The sequence below is a fragment of the Myxocyprinus asiaticus genome, chromosome 37 (assembly GCF_019703515.2).
Source record: "Myxocyprinus asiaticus isolate MX2 ecotype Aquarium Trade chromosome 37, UBuf_Myxa_2, whole genome shotgun sequence".
Taxonomy (NCBI): Eukaryota; Metazoa; Chordata; class Actinopteri; order Cypriniformes; family Catostomidae; genus Myxocyprinus; species Myxocyprinus asiaticus.
In genome coordinates this window covers 40359119-40373514 of record NC_059380.1, presented here as the reverse complement: position 1 = coordinate 40373514, position 14396 = coordinate 40359119, and the positions used below count along the sequence as shown (strand labels likewise).

The following is a 14396-nucleotide window of genomic DNA, read 5'->3' as shown; positions in this document are numbered from 1 at the left end:
TGTAAAAATTTAATTACACACTTAACATTTATTCAGAATTTATAATATGTGCACAATTTACAGATTATTCAATTCCTTTTAAGGGAAATTTGTTATGCAATCAAAACGCGTAAATCTTAAAAATAGAATAAAATATTATGTAAAATATCTGATATTTTTTTAGTGTTGTATTTTTACATATTTTAATAAGTTTCATTAACGTAAGGTAAATACTTGTATCATTAGGGGCAGTGGTAGCTCAGCGGTTAAGGCTCTGGGTTACTGATCAGAAGGTCAGGGGTTCAAGCCCCAGCACTGCCAAGATGCCACTGTTGGGCCCTTGAGCAAGGCCCTTGACCCTATCTGCTCCAGGGGCACTGTATCATGGCTGACCCTGCACTCTGACCCCAGCCTAGCTGGGATATGTGAAAAAGAAGAATTTCACTGTATATGTGCAAATGTATAATGAGTGATAAATAAAGAAAATTATTATTAATTATTAATTATTGTAACAAATTTAAATTGCTCTGGAAGAGCATTGAATTGAACAATTTTACATTTTTGTATGTTTACATGTAAAATATTGTAAAATGTTATTTTTTAATCTTTAAAATTTTTGTGAACCTTTTTACATTAAAAATTATTTACATTTGCATATCTGAAACAAACTCGCAAACCCCTGCAGTTCCCACGCGAGCCTCTAGGGCTTTGTGAGTGAACAGCTAGAACTACTGATTGTATCTACACATTGGTAATTAAAAATCTTATTATGAATGTTTTATGTTACTGTGCCCTGACACTGTTATATCCGAGTCTTTGTCTTCATTTTGCACTAATGTACGTATGCATATGCTTACTAATTAACAGGCTTCTGTGTTTATTATCAGTCATATGGGAGTTTTCAAAGGAAGTTTTCTAGAGTGCCCTCTATCAGCAGATCAGAGTACTGATATCTCCTCCAGACAAGGAGTCCTCTCAAAAACTCGTTTGGTTCATTTTAACGGCTTAACACCACAAGGGATGTAAGTTTTGCTTTGCTGTGATATAATACATGATTATGGATATTTTGTTTGACGCCTCTCTTTCTCTCTCTCTAGATTTGTTCAGAATGGAGGCCGGTTTGCCCACAGCAGCAGAGAAGAAAGATTGTAAGACGTCCACTCTCGATGGAAACGGCTTCAGTGAGCTGCCCAAAAAACCTTCACCATCCTCCCTTGCTAGAGGTACGACCCTGTCTTGTTACTTCATTCAGTTCTTCCCAAATCAGCTCAGACACAATCGATGAAACTTCCTGTAAGTTTTCAAGACATCTGAATTGGTTGCAGGAAAAATGGAGCACAGTTTACTGTTTAAAGGTGCAAGTTGATTTTAGCAGAGCTGTTTTAAGGTGTCCATCAACTGCAAATCATCTTTTAAAGACCTCATGAAATGGTTTGACGAGCGCTGTTTTCTTTGAAACAGGAAGGCGGGACATATTGAATATTTAGCGGGACTTATTTTTTAAATAATGTTAACATTGATATACTACTTCTTATTTCTAGTCAGTCGCAGGTGGTATTAGGGGGAGGGGCTCTGTCATTCTAGAGAGCGCTTGATTGGACAAAAATGTGTACACGCCCCTGCGAACAAGGTGATGTCATCAGTATTTTTGGTCTTTTTTTTTCGTGGTCCGTTTTAAATTTATTATTTTTTCGCATTCATTTTGGCAACAATTAGGAGTGCACTAGTGTTGTAGATGACTTGAAAGTTAACAGACTTTGACTAAATGCTACAAAACTTTGTTTTCATTTCATTCAAATACTGTATTTTTTGTCAGTGCTTTAATTTTGGACAAATGATATGCTTTGTGTGGACTTTTGCAGTCGAAGCAAGTCATTCTAGGGCTAGATATCACACTAGCCAAATGCTTAAAGACTCCACTAGACCTAAGGAAAAGAATATGCCCATGAAATATACATTTCAAAGATAAAATGCTGTGCAGGGAGTGAATGCTCATGGCGCCAGTCGTCCCTGATAAGATGGACCAAAAGCTCCCACAAGAGTCAGAGGTGAACTTCCACCAGGCCTGATATGAATCCTTATATCGCGTTTGGTGAGCAGCCTTCATTAATACAGAGTGACTGCCACATGCATGTGTGTTACGATTCTTCCTCGCACAATCGCACGCTGCAGGCCTTGCGACACATAATCACTGCCGATTGGACACATGCTGCATCTATTCTATGGGGCTTTTTATCGTTGTGTTTGCATTGAGATTTATCAAAAGTTGCATACACAAGGATGGACAGATAGCAAGAGTTAGCATGTTTAAAACATGTCTTTAGGAGGCCGATAAAAACAGTGAATAATGAGACAGAAAGACCTTGTTCGTTCCTCCAGAGTATAAATGTTATGAATTAGTTAAAATGGGAGCCGTGAACGACGTGGTCCTTTAGAGAGCGGCATAGCCGTGCGCAGAGCTCCACGTTTGAAATGGTAATAGCACTTGTGATTTTGGGGAGGTTTTTATAGATTCATGAAGGAATTTGGTGGCCTGCCATTGTAAAGAAAAGAAAAATCCATGATTTGTTCAAGAAAGGAGCAAAAAAATAGGCCACATAATGGCAACAAAACAGCTGAATGGCATAATTTATAGAGTGTGATTTTCACTCTTACATGATTAATACGATACATTTTTTAACTCCAAGGGAAAATTATGGCAAAGATTTAGCTGAAAGTAGAATTTGACATCATATGTCGTGGACAACTTCTTATGCATTGCTCCACCACAACTCTGCACATTTATATATCCAACTACTTTGATTAAACTAAAGTCAATAGTTTCCTTACAAAACGTACTGTGCCGGTGCCATGGTAAAGTGATGGTATCATAAAGTAATAACTTTAGTAAAAAAAAATATTTATGCTTAGAGGTCATTGCTCATAAGACATTTAATGATGTTTCTCCTAAGATTACTTAATCGAAACAAAAATACAACCATAAGTCAATTAGCCACATACAGTAAAAGCAAAGTGCACAACAGTCTGGTTCTGGAAGATAAAATCACTTTTATTCTCTCCTTGGGGGAATTGATTTTTAATGATAACGTTTAAGCTTTTAAAGACAGACCTACCGTGAGCTCCAAGGTTGTTAATCGATGGTATATGGCTTTCTTTTTTTAAATCGTGTTTAATAGGAGAATTCCTGTTGAAAAGCTACATTACCCATGATCCTAAAGAGAAAAGATCCACCAATCACATAACCGTGGTATACAAAGTGCGCCAAAAGAGCTCTGCAGCGACCACCCGTGCATGACGCAGTCGAGTCCCTCTCCTTACACTCTCTTTGTATGTGTCTGAATATTTTGCAGTAAAATTAAAATATATTGTTACCATATTAATAACCAGCAACTTTAACTATTATTTTTCTCTTTTTTTAATTTGATGAAAGATGGTAAGTACACAGTCTTGCACCTTTTTCTTTTTGTCTGATTTTCAAATACTTTTTTGCTTCAAATCAAAGTTTCTAATGTTGTGATTCACCTCAGTGCTGGTTGGTTTGGTTCATGCACAAGTCATTAAAGAAGAATTTTTTGAAATCCCAATGGGAAGAAATTAATGAGAATTCATATACTTCTGGAACCAAGATGGCTGAAAAAGTTGGCGGGCAATTTGAAATGTATCTAGATAATAGTGCTCAGAGAATTTGGTCTTGAATAATTTTATGGGATTTGTTTGAGTTTAAATTGAGATTTCTGACTTTTGACTGCAGATTTTGGTGTCTCGGCCAATCTGAGCACATTTTGAGATATTGTTGAGATCTCTTCTGTAACGTGAGAATACTGGGGTCTTTTTCTCAGGTAAAACATCTCATCTGTAATGTTTTGATTCATACTAGAGTACTACTATAGTACAGGCCATTCACACAGTCAGACCTTTCATGGACGCACATCGCTAACTTTTGCTAGCTCAATATTTGCTTTTGGGTCATCAAACTCTGTCCAGAGGGAGAAAATGCGTACGACAGTAAAAGTGAGAGAACATGTTTAAAAAAACATTTGTTTAGAAGACTGATAAAAGTTGTCTATAATGAGGCTGAAAGAGCTTGTTATTACCTCCAGAGTATAAATGTTATGAATTAGTTAAAACGGCAGTCGCCGAGGTGGATGGCGTGACTGGAGAGCCGCTAAGATGTTGGTAGAGCGCCACCTTTGAAATGGTAATGAACTTTGTGATTTTGTATCATTTTTTTCCTCAGTTTTAATGAAAGAATTTGGTGGCCTGCCATTATTTAAAAATGGTCATTAATTGTTAATCAAAGATAGTGATGAAATTGGGACATTTGTGATTACAATATGAGCAATATTTATTTTTGCTGTTTGAAAGGATGTTCTCTGAGCGGCTCGAAAAATGTTAAACACTTGCTAACAGGTAATTATTATTTTAAAACATCTTTAGAGATTAAAACTTTTTACAAGCCAACAAAAATTGCAATCCACAGATCGGATCTGTCTGATGATCTTCCTGTTCTCCAAACGCAGTGAAGCAACATTCTGTTTTAAGCATTAGCTCTGTGCTAATGCTAATTAAAACAACATTTGGGCCGGTGTGTGTGCATGTGTGTGTGTTCGGTGTTACTACGGGACGGGACGGCTGTGGTTGTGTGTTTTTAGAGGGTCTCTCACAGATGCAGCTGCTGCAGTGTGTCGCGGTGGGGAGTTTAAGTTTAGTTCAGACTACAAACAGGAGGTTAGCTGGTTCTTAGCTGGTCTCCCAGCATGACCAAAACCCCTCTTAAACCATCAAAACAGACCAGCATGACCAGGCAGGGAGACCTGCTAAAACCAGCAAATCTGTTAAACCAGCCTAAGCTAACCATCCTTAAACTGTCAAACCAGCCTAAGTTGGTTAACTAGTCTGTTGGCTAGTTTTAGAGTGGTTTTGGGCACTTTATCTGCTGGTGAGGTTTCGAGACCAGCTTAAACCAGTTAAGACCAGCAAACCAGGATGATTAATGGGATGAACTTTGAATTGTGCAAAAAAAAAAAAAAAAAAAAAAAACTAGCATAACCGGTCAACCAGACTCTAACAGAAAAATACCATGATAGTTCACAATCAACACTTGAACTCGAACTCTTGAAAGACTTGGACATGGGGTGGACATGTGTCCAAATATCTTTAAAACCATCAATACAGATCAGCCTGACTTAAATGGGAGACCAGCTAAGACCAGCAAATCTTCTTAGGCTGGTTTAATGTGTTAAACCAGCTTAAGTTGGTTAGCTGGTCTCTTGGCTTTTTTAAGAGGGGTTGTGGGCAGTTTTCCACTGGTGAGTCTTGGAGACCATCTTAAACCAGCTAAGGATGGGGTTCGGGATTAATCGCTCTTCCAGAGCAAGAGCTTTGTGTGAAAGATTCTTATTAAGCTGGTTAGCAGGTCTGTTGGATAGTTTTAGCAGCGCTTTGGGAACCTTTCCGCTGGTGAGGCTTGGAGACCAGCTTAAACCAGTTTAGGATGGTGTACTGGATTAATAAAATACCTTAACCAGTAAGACTTTGTTGGTCAACCAGTTTCTGAAGGCCAGCAATTAGATCCAGAACTGACCAATGGGGTTCAGCAGGTTCAGCTGGTTTTGACCAGCTGACATGTGCCAAAGCCCATCTAAAACCATCTGGTTTGAACTGTCAAACCAGCCTAAGCAGGTTAGCTGGCCTGTTAGCTGATTTTAGTGGAGTTTTGGGCACTTTTCAGTTGGTAAGGCTTAAAGAACAGCTCAACCCATTTTAGGATGGTTTACAGGATGAATCGCTCTTCCAGAGCACTTTGAATTGTGCAAAAAAATCTAATGGTAAACAATCAACAGCAGAGCTCGAACTGACCAATCTGGAGTTTAGCTGGTTTTGCTGGTTTTTCAGCTGACAAGTGCCCAAAACCCCTCTAAAACCAACAAACCAGACCTGCCTGATGAGTAGAATACAAAGCAAACCAATTTAGGAGCTCTTTTAAGCTGTTCTGGTAAAGCTGTTTTTGTTCAGCAGGGCAGCATCTTCCATGACATTGAGGCAGTTTAGTGGCCGCTCGGTCCCAATAGCATCTGATCCCAATTTCCTCACTTTCAGGAGAGAGTCTCAGCTGTTTTCTTGCGCTCTGCGACAGAACAATTACTTATCGCTTTAATCCAGTTTATTATTCTGGCTCGCAGACTCTGATAAGTGAATATGCAGTGCGGGGCCCATGAGATGCGGTCCTTGAACCCTGGATCGCATTACCTCGAGTCTGCTGTCGGAAAGAGGCAGACGCTTTTAATATACAGTGCTGTTCCGCGGCTTTATGGTCAATGTGAAGTTTACAATGAACCGTGGTGCTGCTGACACCTAAGTCATGCCCACCTAGAAGACGATGCGACCAGCTGCTATTAAACCGCTCTCTGTTTTACACCCCTGTCGAGCATTATTTATCCCCAACGGTTTCGTCTCTATCAGGGAAACATGGCTAATGCAGACTTTTAATATGTTATTTACACATAAAAACAAGCTATTTGTGTGAGGAGAGGAAAATAAATGGGCCGCCTCTCCCCTCGGCTCCGATATATCTGAGTTTAACAATCTGGATTGCTAATAGAACCATTTATCACAAGAGCCGGTCATTTGTTTTATGTTGTGGGCCCGGGGCCAACTCTCGCAGACCTCTATGGAAATGTGACTCTGTATAATGAACCGGTGTGCAAGTCACCTGATTTAAAAGGCAAAACAATGCATATATTCAATTAAAATGCAACCAGGTGTCCACCTGCCTTTATGGTGCATTTTACTGGACACTTCATAAGTTCTCGCGGTGTGTGTGGGGGGTTTGAAATATGTTTCATAAAACATATGAAATGATATCGTGTCTCCCACACGGTGATCTTGGCAAACGGCGTAGTCCGAATGCGCTCAACACACCGTTTGCACACCGCAACACTCTTAATACATTAAAACGAAGCATCTTGCATCTTGACAAATGGCAACATCTAATTTTATATGGGGCAGCATTTGTAGTGTTTTGTAGTTATCTGAATTGCATATTTCCTCAATATCTACATAAATTATTATTCATTTATTCAACAGAGCAATTATTTTTTATGTGGAAGGGAGATTTTCTCACACTGCATTGCAAAGTTTAGTGAGAAATATTATGTGTGTGTGAATAAAAGTCTGAGATTGCATTGAATATTTGGGATTCAAAATCCTGTTTAAACAAATAAATACAAAATTAATAAACATTGAATGCATTTCTTACACTGATTATGCCTAATAAGTAAACACCATAGACAGCTTTCCTTTATTGGGGTTCTGTCATAGACCGATTTTCTTTTTAAGTATAAACCGATCAACACAGGTAGATTTTTGTCCATTAAGTTTTCACTCAAAATTTTATGCTGATAATATAATTTGTCAATCTAATATTTGTAATAAATAAAAAAAAATGCAATCTTGGTCTCTGAATTTTTGGCCCCTATTGAATAAATATATATAAAAATCAATGCATTTTTACGTGCAGCTCGGCCTCTTTGATGTTTTAACGCAGGCCAGCTGAGGTACAGTAGCTCACAGGCTCGTGCGTAATGACTTGATTAACTAGAATTGGTGACTTGCGACATATATCATGGTGAAAGTGAGTTTGGCGTGTTGTCGAGTGATTGATGGCCGCACTAAGCGCCGCTGCCGCACTGGAAGTCTGTTTTCTGCTGAGTCGGGTCAACCCTGAGGGGAACGCCAGCCGGAATGTTTAACATTTTTACATCCACCACACAGACAAACACCAAACACACACGCTCGTGCAAACAATACGGGGTCAAACACAAATACAGTCACCGCTTGCATCTGGTTAAATGCATATTGTCGCGTGCAAAAGAGCGAATAAAACTTTATTTGTTTGATTAATGGCAACTTGAATGTGTGATTTAGTGTGTCTAAACGAAACGCCAATATGAGCCATCATCATTTTGATTAATATAACCAAATTTGCCTTTTCTGCAGTCACTTCCTGCACACGTCCCATGTAGCATTTTATGTACTAGAGTGGCATCGTTTTTACATATCGTGCTGTTTTTGAAGAAGAGAATGGTACTTAATTACAATTTTTATATAAATATATATATATATACTATGTAATACCATGTTTTTATGGACATCTACCGTAGTAATACAATTTTTGTTAACATATACCATAGTAATACCATGTTTCTTTCATATTTACCATGGTAATACCATGTTTTTTTAACATATACCATAGTAATACCATGTTTTTAGATATGTACTGTGGTAATACCATGTTTTTTTAACATATACCATAGTAATACCATGTTTTTAGATATGTACTGTGGTAATATCATGTTTTTATGGACATCTACCATAGTAATACCATGTTTTTTTTTCTTCATATTTACCATGGTAATACCATGTTCTGGGACATGTACCATGGTATTACCATGTTAATATGGTAATACCATGTTTTTATGGACATCTACTGTAGTAATACCATGTTCTGGGACATGTACCATGGTATTACCGTTTTTTTTATATGTACTATGGTAATACCATGTTTTTATGGACATCTACCATAGTAATACCATGTTTTTTTCATATTTACCATGGTAATACCATGTTATTGGACATGTACCATCACACTTTATGATCCCATAACCTTTCGGGAGCTGAAGTGGCATCACGGTCATACAGTATATTCAGGTTACGGGTCAATACCCACGTCCCCGGATGAAATATGTCTGAATCTATTCATACTACTCACATGCAAACGTACTGTTTTACCATCAGAGAAGTGCTTCTTTCATTAAATACAGTACATACTCTGAAGACACACGATTTCGGACGCAGGGCATGTCTTTTGGACACGTTCCATGTTAGGTGAACCAGAAGGAGGTGCACAGATATTTCTCACACTTTTGTCTAGCACCTCATGTAAAATGACATCCTAGAAAAATGATTTTGATTAATATAACCATTTAAAAACATGCCTTATCTACAATCACACTTTTCACTAGTCCCACATCGTATTTTATGTTGAAAAGGGGTTGCATTATTCAAAACCATAAGCATTTTAAGGAGCAATAGAGGTGTTGAATGGATGTTCGCGGGCCTGCTCTTGTAAATAGTTTTTTAAGAGCAGCTCTTTACTGATAAGGACAGTTACCTTTATCAACTGGATGAAGACGTGACAGTGAATAATTGACGGTGGCGGGCGGCAGGCCTCATGGTAACTTGTCGGCAGCTCGGGGGTAGACCCCAGAGGTCAGTGCACTGGCAGAGAAAAATGTGTGCGAAGCGGCTGTATGTCCACCTCAAGACAGCAAAAGGACATCCACTAATCTTACTGAGGAAGGAATTTTCTCTCTATTCCTCTCGTTCAGTGTAAATTAGTCTCTCTCAGGACTGGTTCACAGAGATGAGAAGGGTTCTCTTCTGAAGACAGTTTGCAGCTTTACTGTGTTTTATACAGTAATGCAGTACAGCTGCAGTCACAGAGGGGATCAGGCAGAAATTCTTGCAGTTGTACGATTTAAACAGACAATAGAATTAGATTTTCTCTAGAAACTACAATATATTATAGTGTCTCAGGAGTTTAAGTAATTGTTCACAGACAGTTGTTATTTTTTTAAATTGTTCAACAAATGCATTTTAAATTTATTTATTTTTTTTATTTATTTTTTTTTTGGTTGGTTGGTTTGTTTCATTGTGTCCTGCACCTGTATCTAACTTATTTCTATAATTTCACTTACCAATGACCAACAAAGTGCCACAAAATAAAAAAGATTAACAATTTCACTGTCACTGGAGTTTTTCTATGTTTTTAGAACTGTGGTAATACCTTTTTTTTTTTTTTTTTTATGTACAATGCTTTTTTTGGGCATGTACCAGGGTAATACATTGTTTTGTACCTGTAGCATAGGAATACCATGTTGTTTGAACATTTTTTGGAAATCTACCATGTTTATCCCATGTTTTTTGGTCATGTGCCATGGTAATACCATGTTTTTTGGAGATGTACCATGGTTATACCATGTTTTGGACATGTACCATGGTAATACCATGTTTTTTGGACACGTACCATGGTGATACCATGTTTTTTGGAGATGCACCATGGTTATGCCTTGTTTTGGATCTGTACCATGGTAAAATCATGTTTTTTGTTTGTTTTTTAGATGTTAAAACCATGTTTTTGGACATGTACCATGGTAACACAATGTGTTTTTGGAGATGTACCATTTTAATACCATATTTTTTGGAGATGTACAATGGTAATACCATGTTTTTGGACATGTACCATGGTAATACCATGTTTTTTTGGAGATGTACCATTTAATACCATATTTTTTTGGAGATGTACAATGGTAATACCATGTTTTTGGACATGTACCATGGTAATACCATGTTTTTTTGGAGATGTACCATTTAATACCATATTTTTTTGGAGATGTACAATGGTAATACCATGTTTTTTGGACATGTACCATGGTAATACCATGTTTGTTTAAATGTTCTATGGTAATACCATGTTTTGAATCTGTAACATGGTAATACCAGCATTCTTGGGCATGTACCATAAAAAGATTACTTTTTTTTGGACATGTAATTTGTAATACCATGTTGTTTGGACATGTACCAGAGTTATAATTTTTTGTTTTGTTACATTTCCTATATAATCTAATAATACAGTGGTGTCCATGTATTTTCTTTGAAGTACCTTGGAGTACCATTTAAATACCTCAGTATTCGGATGTTATAATCATCCAGGAACATGGCATTGCCATATGATAACATTACTGTACCATGGTACTACCATAGCATTTTTTGTTTGTTTGTTTGTTTGTTTGTGCATTGAATCTTTTGAATGTTTTATTATTTATTTAATTAACATATTACTATTAAGGCAAAAATAATACAGCAGGAGTAGGTGTCCAGTGAAGACTTAACTTTCCACTTAACCTTTACATTTAGAAAAAGAACAACGACAGGTTAATATTTTTATTGAGTCTGCACAAACAAACAAGCAAATGAGCTAAATAAAGTATAATACACACAAGAGCTCATTGAGCATAAAACCCCTGTTATCTGTAGGACTGTTTCTTCGTCTCATGTACAGTTCCATATGTACATAATGAGAGCACTGTTGCTGTAACAAAGATGCCAATTATTTCCATTTTTGCCCACATGGAAGCACTTTTCCTCCGTGGCAGTAATAGCTCTGCAGGTTACATACATTTTATAAACATTTAGCTTGATGGCTTTCTGCGATTCAGCGCTCTTTAATCTACTATTTCATTTGGGGCCCAGAAAGAGAGAAAGATTAGATATACTCACTCAACGCTGCTCGCCCGCTCATTTCTGAGTCTATTTATAGGCGGTCATGCTGATTGCCGGATAAAAATCAACTGTAGATACACAAGGGCTTTTTTCCCCTTTTTTTCTACAGCAAGAAAGAAGTTGTTTCTTATGCAGCAGTTCAGTCATTAAAAGAGACTGAGTCGAGAATGAACGGCCCAGATATCACAAGAAAAAAAAAAGCGGGAAAAGTCAAGCTGTATATCAAACCCTGCACTTAAGCCACAAGGGTTTTATACATTATATATTATGTATTTCTAAAGAAAATGCATGGCACATTTTGTATGCATGTTATCCACTGAAATAATGAAAAACCAGAAGAGAGTTAAAAATTGCAGGATTCAACAATAAAAAAAAAAAAAAGTTCTGCTTCCTCGGTCAGGCCGCTAGTTGCCCTGTCCCACCACTAAAAATTATTTTTAGCAATATATTTTTGTGTGTTGGAAAGAAATATGTTTAATATAAAAAATAAATAAATAAATAAAAGTTTTGTATGTGCAAAGAAAGCTACGACAAATAATGAAAAAAATATTTCAAAATATTTTTTAGTACAATGATGCACAAAGACACGGACTGTTCAAAAAACTGGGCTGCACGCAGTTTTTAGTAGTAGTAGTAGTGCGCATGCGTCAAAAGTGTCCATATCGGCTCGTAATCAAAACAATATACTTGCACTCTGTGCGTGAATCATAGCGGCTACTTTAAAACCAAAGTGTACCTAGCCAGCTCGATAAAGTTACAATGCCACCATTAAAATCAGCAAAATTCACAATGAAAAAGTTCTGAACATCACAGAAAACCAAATGTTTACATTTGCAAGGCATGAAAACACATGTACATGATCACTGGAAGTAACAAGCTCAATTGGGAGAGTGACGGTCCCGTGAACTGGCCTGAAGCTCTTTCGCCATTGTAGAAGAGCCCTGGACCAGTAGCCAAACATGAGACAGTTTCACAGTTTCCATTTCACAGACTAACACATGTTGTTGTTTATTAGCGTGATGTTATTATGACCTCACAGGGTTTGGCCGCATGTCGCAGCCAGTCAATGTGTTATAATAATGCGATACAGCCCAGAATAAAGAAAGATGCGAGTGAAAACCAGCTGTGTGCACTGAAAGTCTGCATTTAAGTGGATCTGATATTATTTGTTGCATTGGAACACTTGATTCAGGCATCAAAGGCTTTGGTTAGAGTAATCGAGAGCTTTGGGCGATGTCTAAAGACATAAATCTCACCCCAACCAAAGTTTGCCCCAAAAAAACAACACGCCCCATTGCTGCCCATTTACAAGTGCAGGAAAGATATATGAACGCTTGGGGGGATTAGACCAAACCCTCTCTTTCTCTATTCTACACTCCCACTCTTATTTCTTTCCAACAGTTTTTCTCAGTATGGATCTGTTTATCCGTCCCTGCCCAACTGTAAATGTGCTCCACTCCTCAGTGACATCTCGACTTTAGGGATTTCACCGGGTGTACGGAGCACAGATTCCCTAAAGACACAAACCATGAGCAGATTCCCAATCCTTCATGTATTCCCAAGATTCTCTGTGGGAATTTGTCCATGTCACAGTATAGAAAGCGATTTCCTATGTTACAAAAAACATCACGATAACTTTCATCTTGAAAGCCACTATTTCTTTTCTGGAGAACAAAAAAGGCTTTTTCTTTTAGAAAGTTTTAGTAATGTTTTAAGTAAATAGGGTCAATTTTGATATCATGTTGACCATACATCAACAGACTCAACATGACTTGAAATCAAAAGTAGTGGTATCATGATATAATGATGGTATCAGAGGGTAACACCATGATATTTTGATATATACTGTATCATGATACTGAATAATTATGGTATAATATTGACATGGTACTTTAAAGAATACAATGGTATATCCACCATACAGTGTATGTCCAAAAAAAAGCATGGTAACCATCACAATTGTACATTAACTTCCCATAGAAAACTTTAGCCATGTTTTCCGCCAAAATATCATAGTTGCTTCATTTGTTGTTACTACAATAAAACAAACACCACTGTCTAAAAAAAAAAAAAAAAAATGACTTTCGACATTTTCTTTCGGTTTGCGCTGAAGTTTAAAACTTTAGATTAGGAGTTTGTTCAAATCGCTAACCGCAAGTATGAGCAGTAGTAATAGTGATGCTTAACTTGGGAACCACCAGTAATTATGAACTGTAGTACCTGTTGTTGAAACAGTTCTTAACATGGTATATTTTTGCAAGACTTCTTGCATATAACAAAGAGAGCTCTCAACGGCACTATAGATTTCTCGGGGTTTAGACAGCGATTTGTTTTGCTGCTGAAGTGAGTCATGTGCTTCCTCTCTGGGTGTTTCTGCTCAGCCAAAGTTCTGTCCTAAATCGCAGCCAAAGAGCTTGTGGATTAATCAAATCATAATAAACACATCTGGGGATGGACGAGGCGTAGCGGCAGTTGTGTGTGAAAGTCAACAGGCAGAGGGAACTTTCCACGTACAGCTGAACTGACACCAATTTTTCTTTAAGATTATAAAACTAGTATTTAGAACAAGGAATAAGGCCAGAAACATTCTTTGTGCAAGTACGCGTACACAGATGCATTGCGAATGCGCCGTCCCGTTGAACATGCTTAACATGTGTTCTTACGTTACCGTGGCTGGAACAAACCTCAGTACTCAAAGGGGCAATAGAGATACCTTCAAAAGTCTGTGCCATTTAAACTGGATGTGTTATTATTCTGGTAAGTTGCTATAAATATTTTAACTTTAAGTTATTCGCTCAGCTATATTCTTTTCAAACTGTTGCGCCGCCATGACAGCAGTTGACTTCAAAGAAAAAACTTTCTGTTGAAGTTCACACTAATGTCCACTATAGCGCCCCTTGTGGCAAAGTTGAGAATGCAATGCCTACCTGCCTTGTGTTATGAATTGCGGTCTGACATATTTTGGAACGCAACTACACATAAAATAGAGCTTGCATCTAGACGCGTCTTTGTTCACGTACCTGCGTAGAGTTGTTTCAGCCTTAAAGGGGTTACAGCCATTTTTTATTATTTTA

General features: G+C 37.6%; 1 protein-coding gene across 1 annotated transcript in view; it reads left to right on the top strand.

The window, feature by feature from the left end:
* LOC127427725 (zinc finger protein GLI2-like) overlaps window positions 1-14396 on the top strand; it is a 94856-nt gene that overhangs the window by 16206 nt on the left and 64254 nt on the right. The window contains exon 2 of the mRNA XM_051675512.1: window positions 1077-1202. Within this exon, the coding sequence (XP_051531472.1) occupies window positions 1088-1202 (115 nt within the window). The 5' untranslated portion in view covers window positions 1077-1087. The remainder of the gene's footprint in view (window positions 1-1076; window positions 1203-14396) is intronic.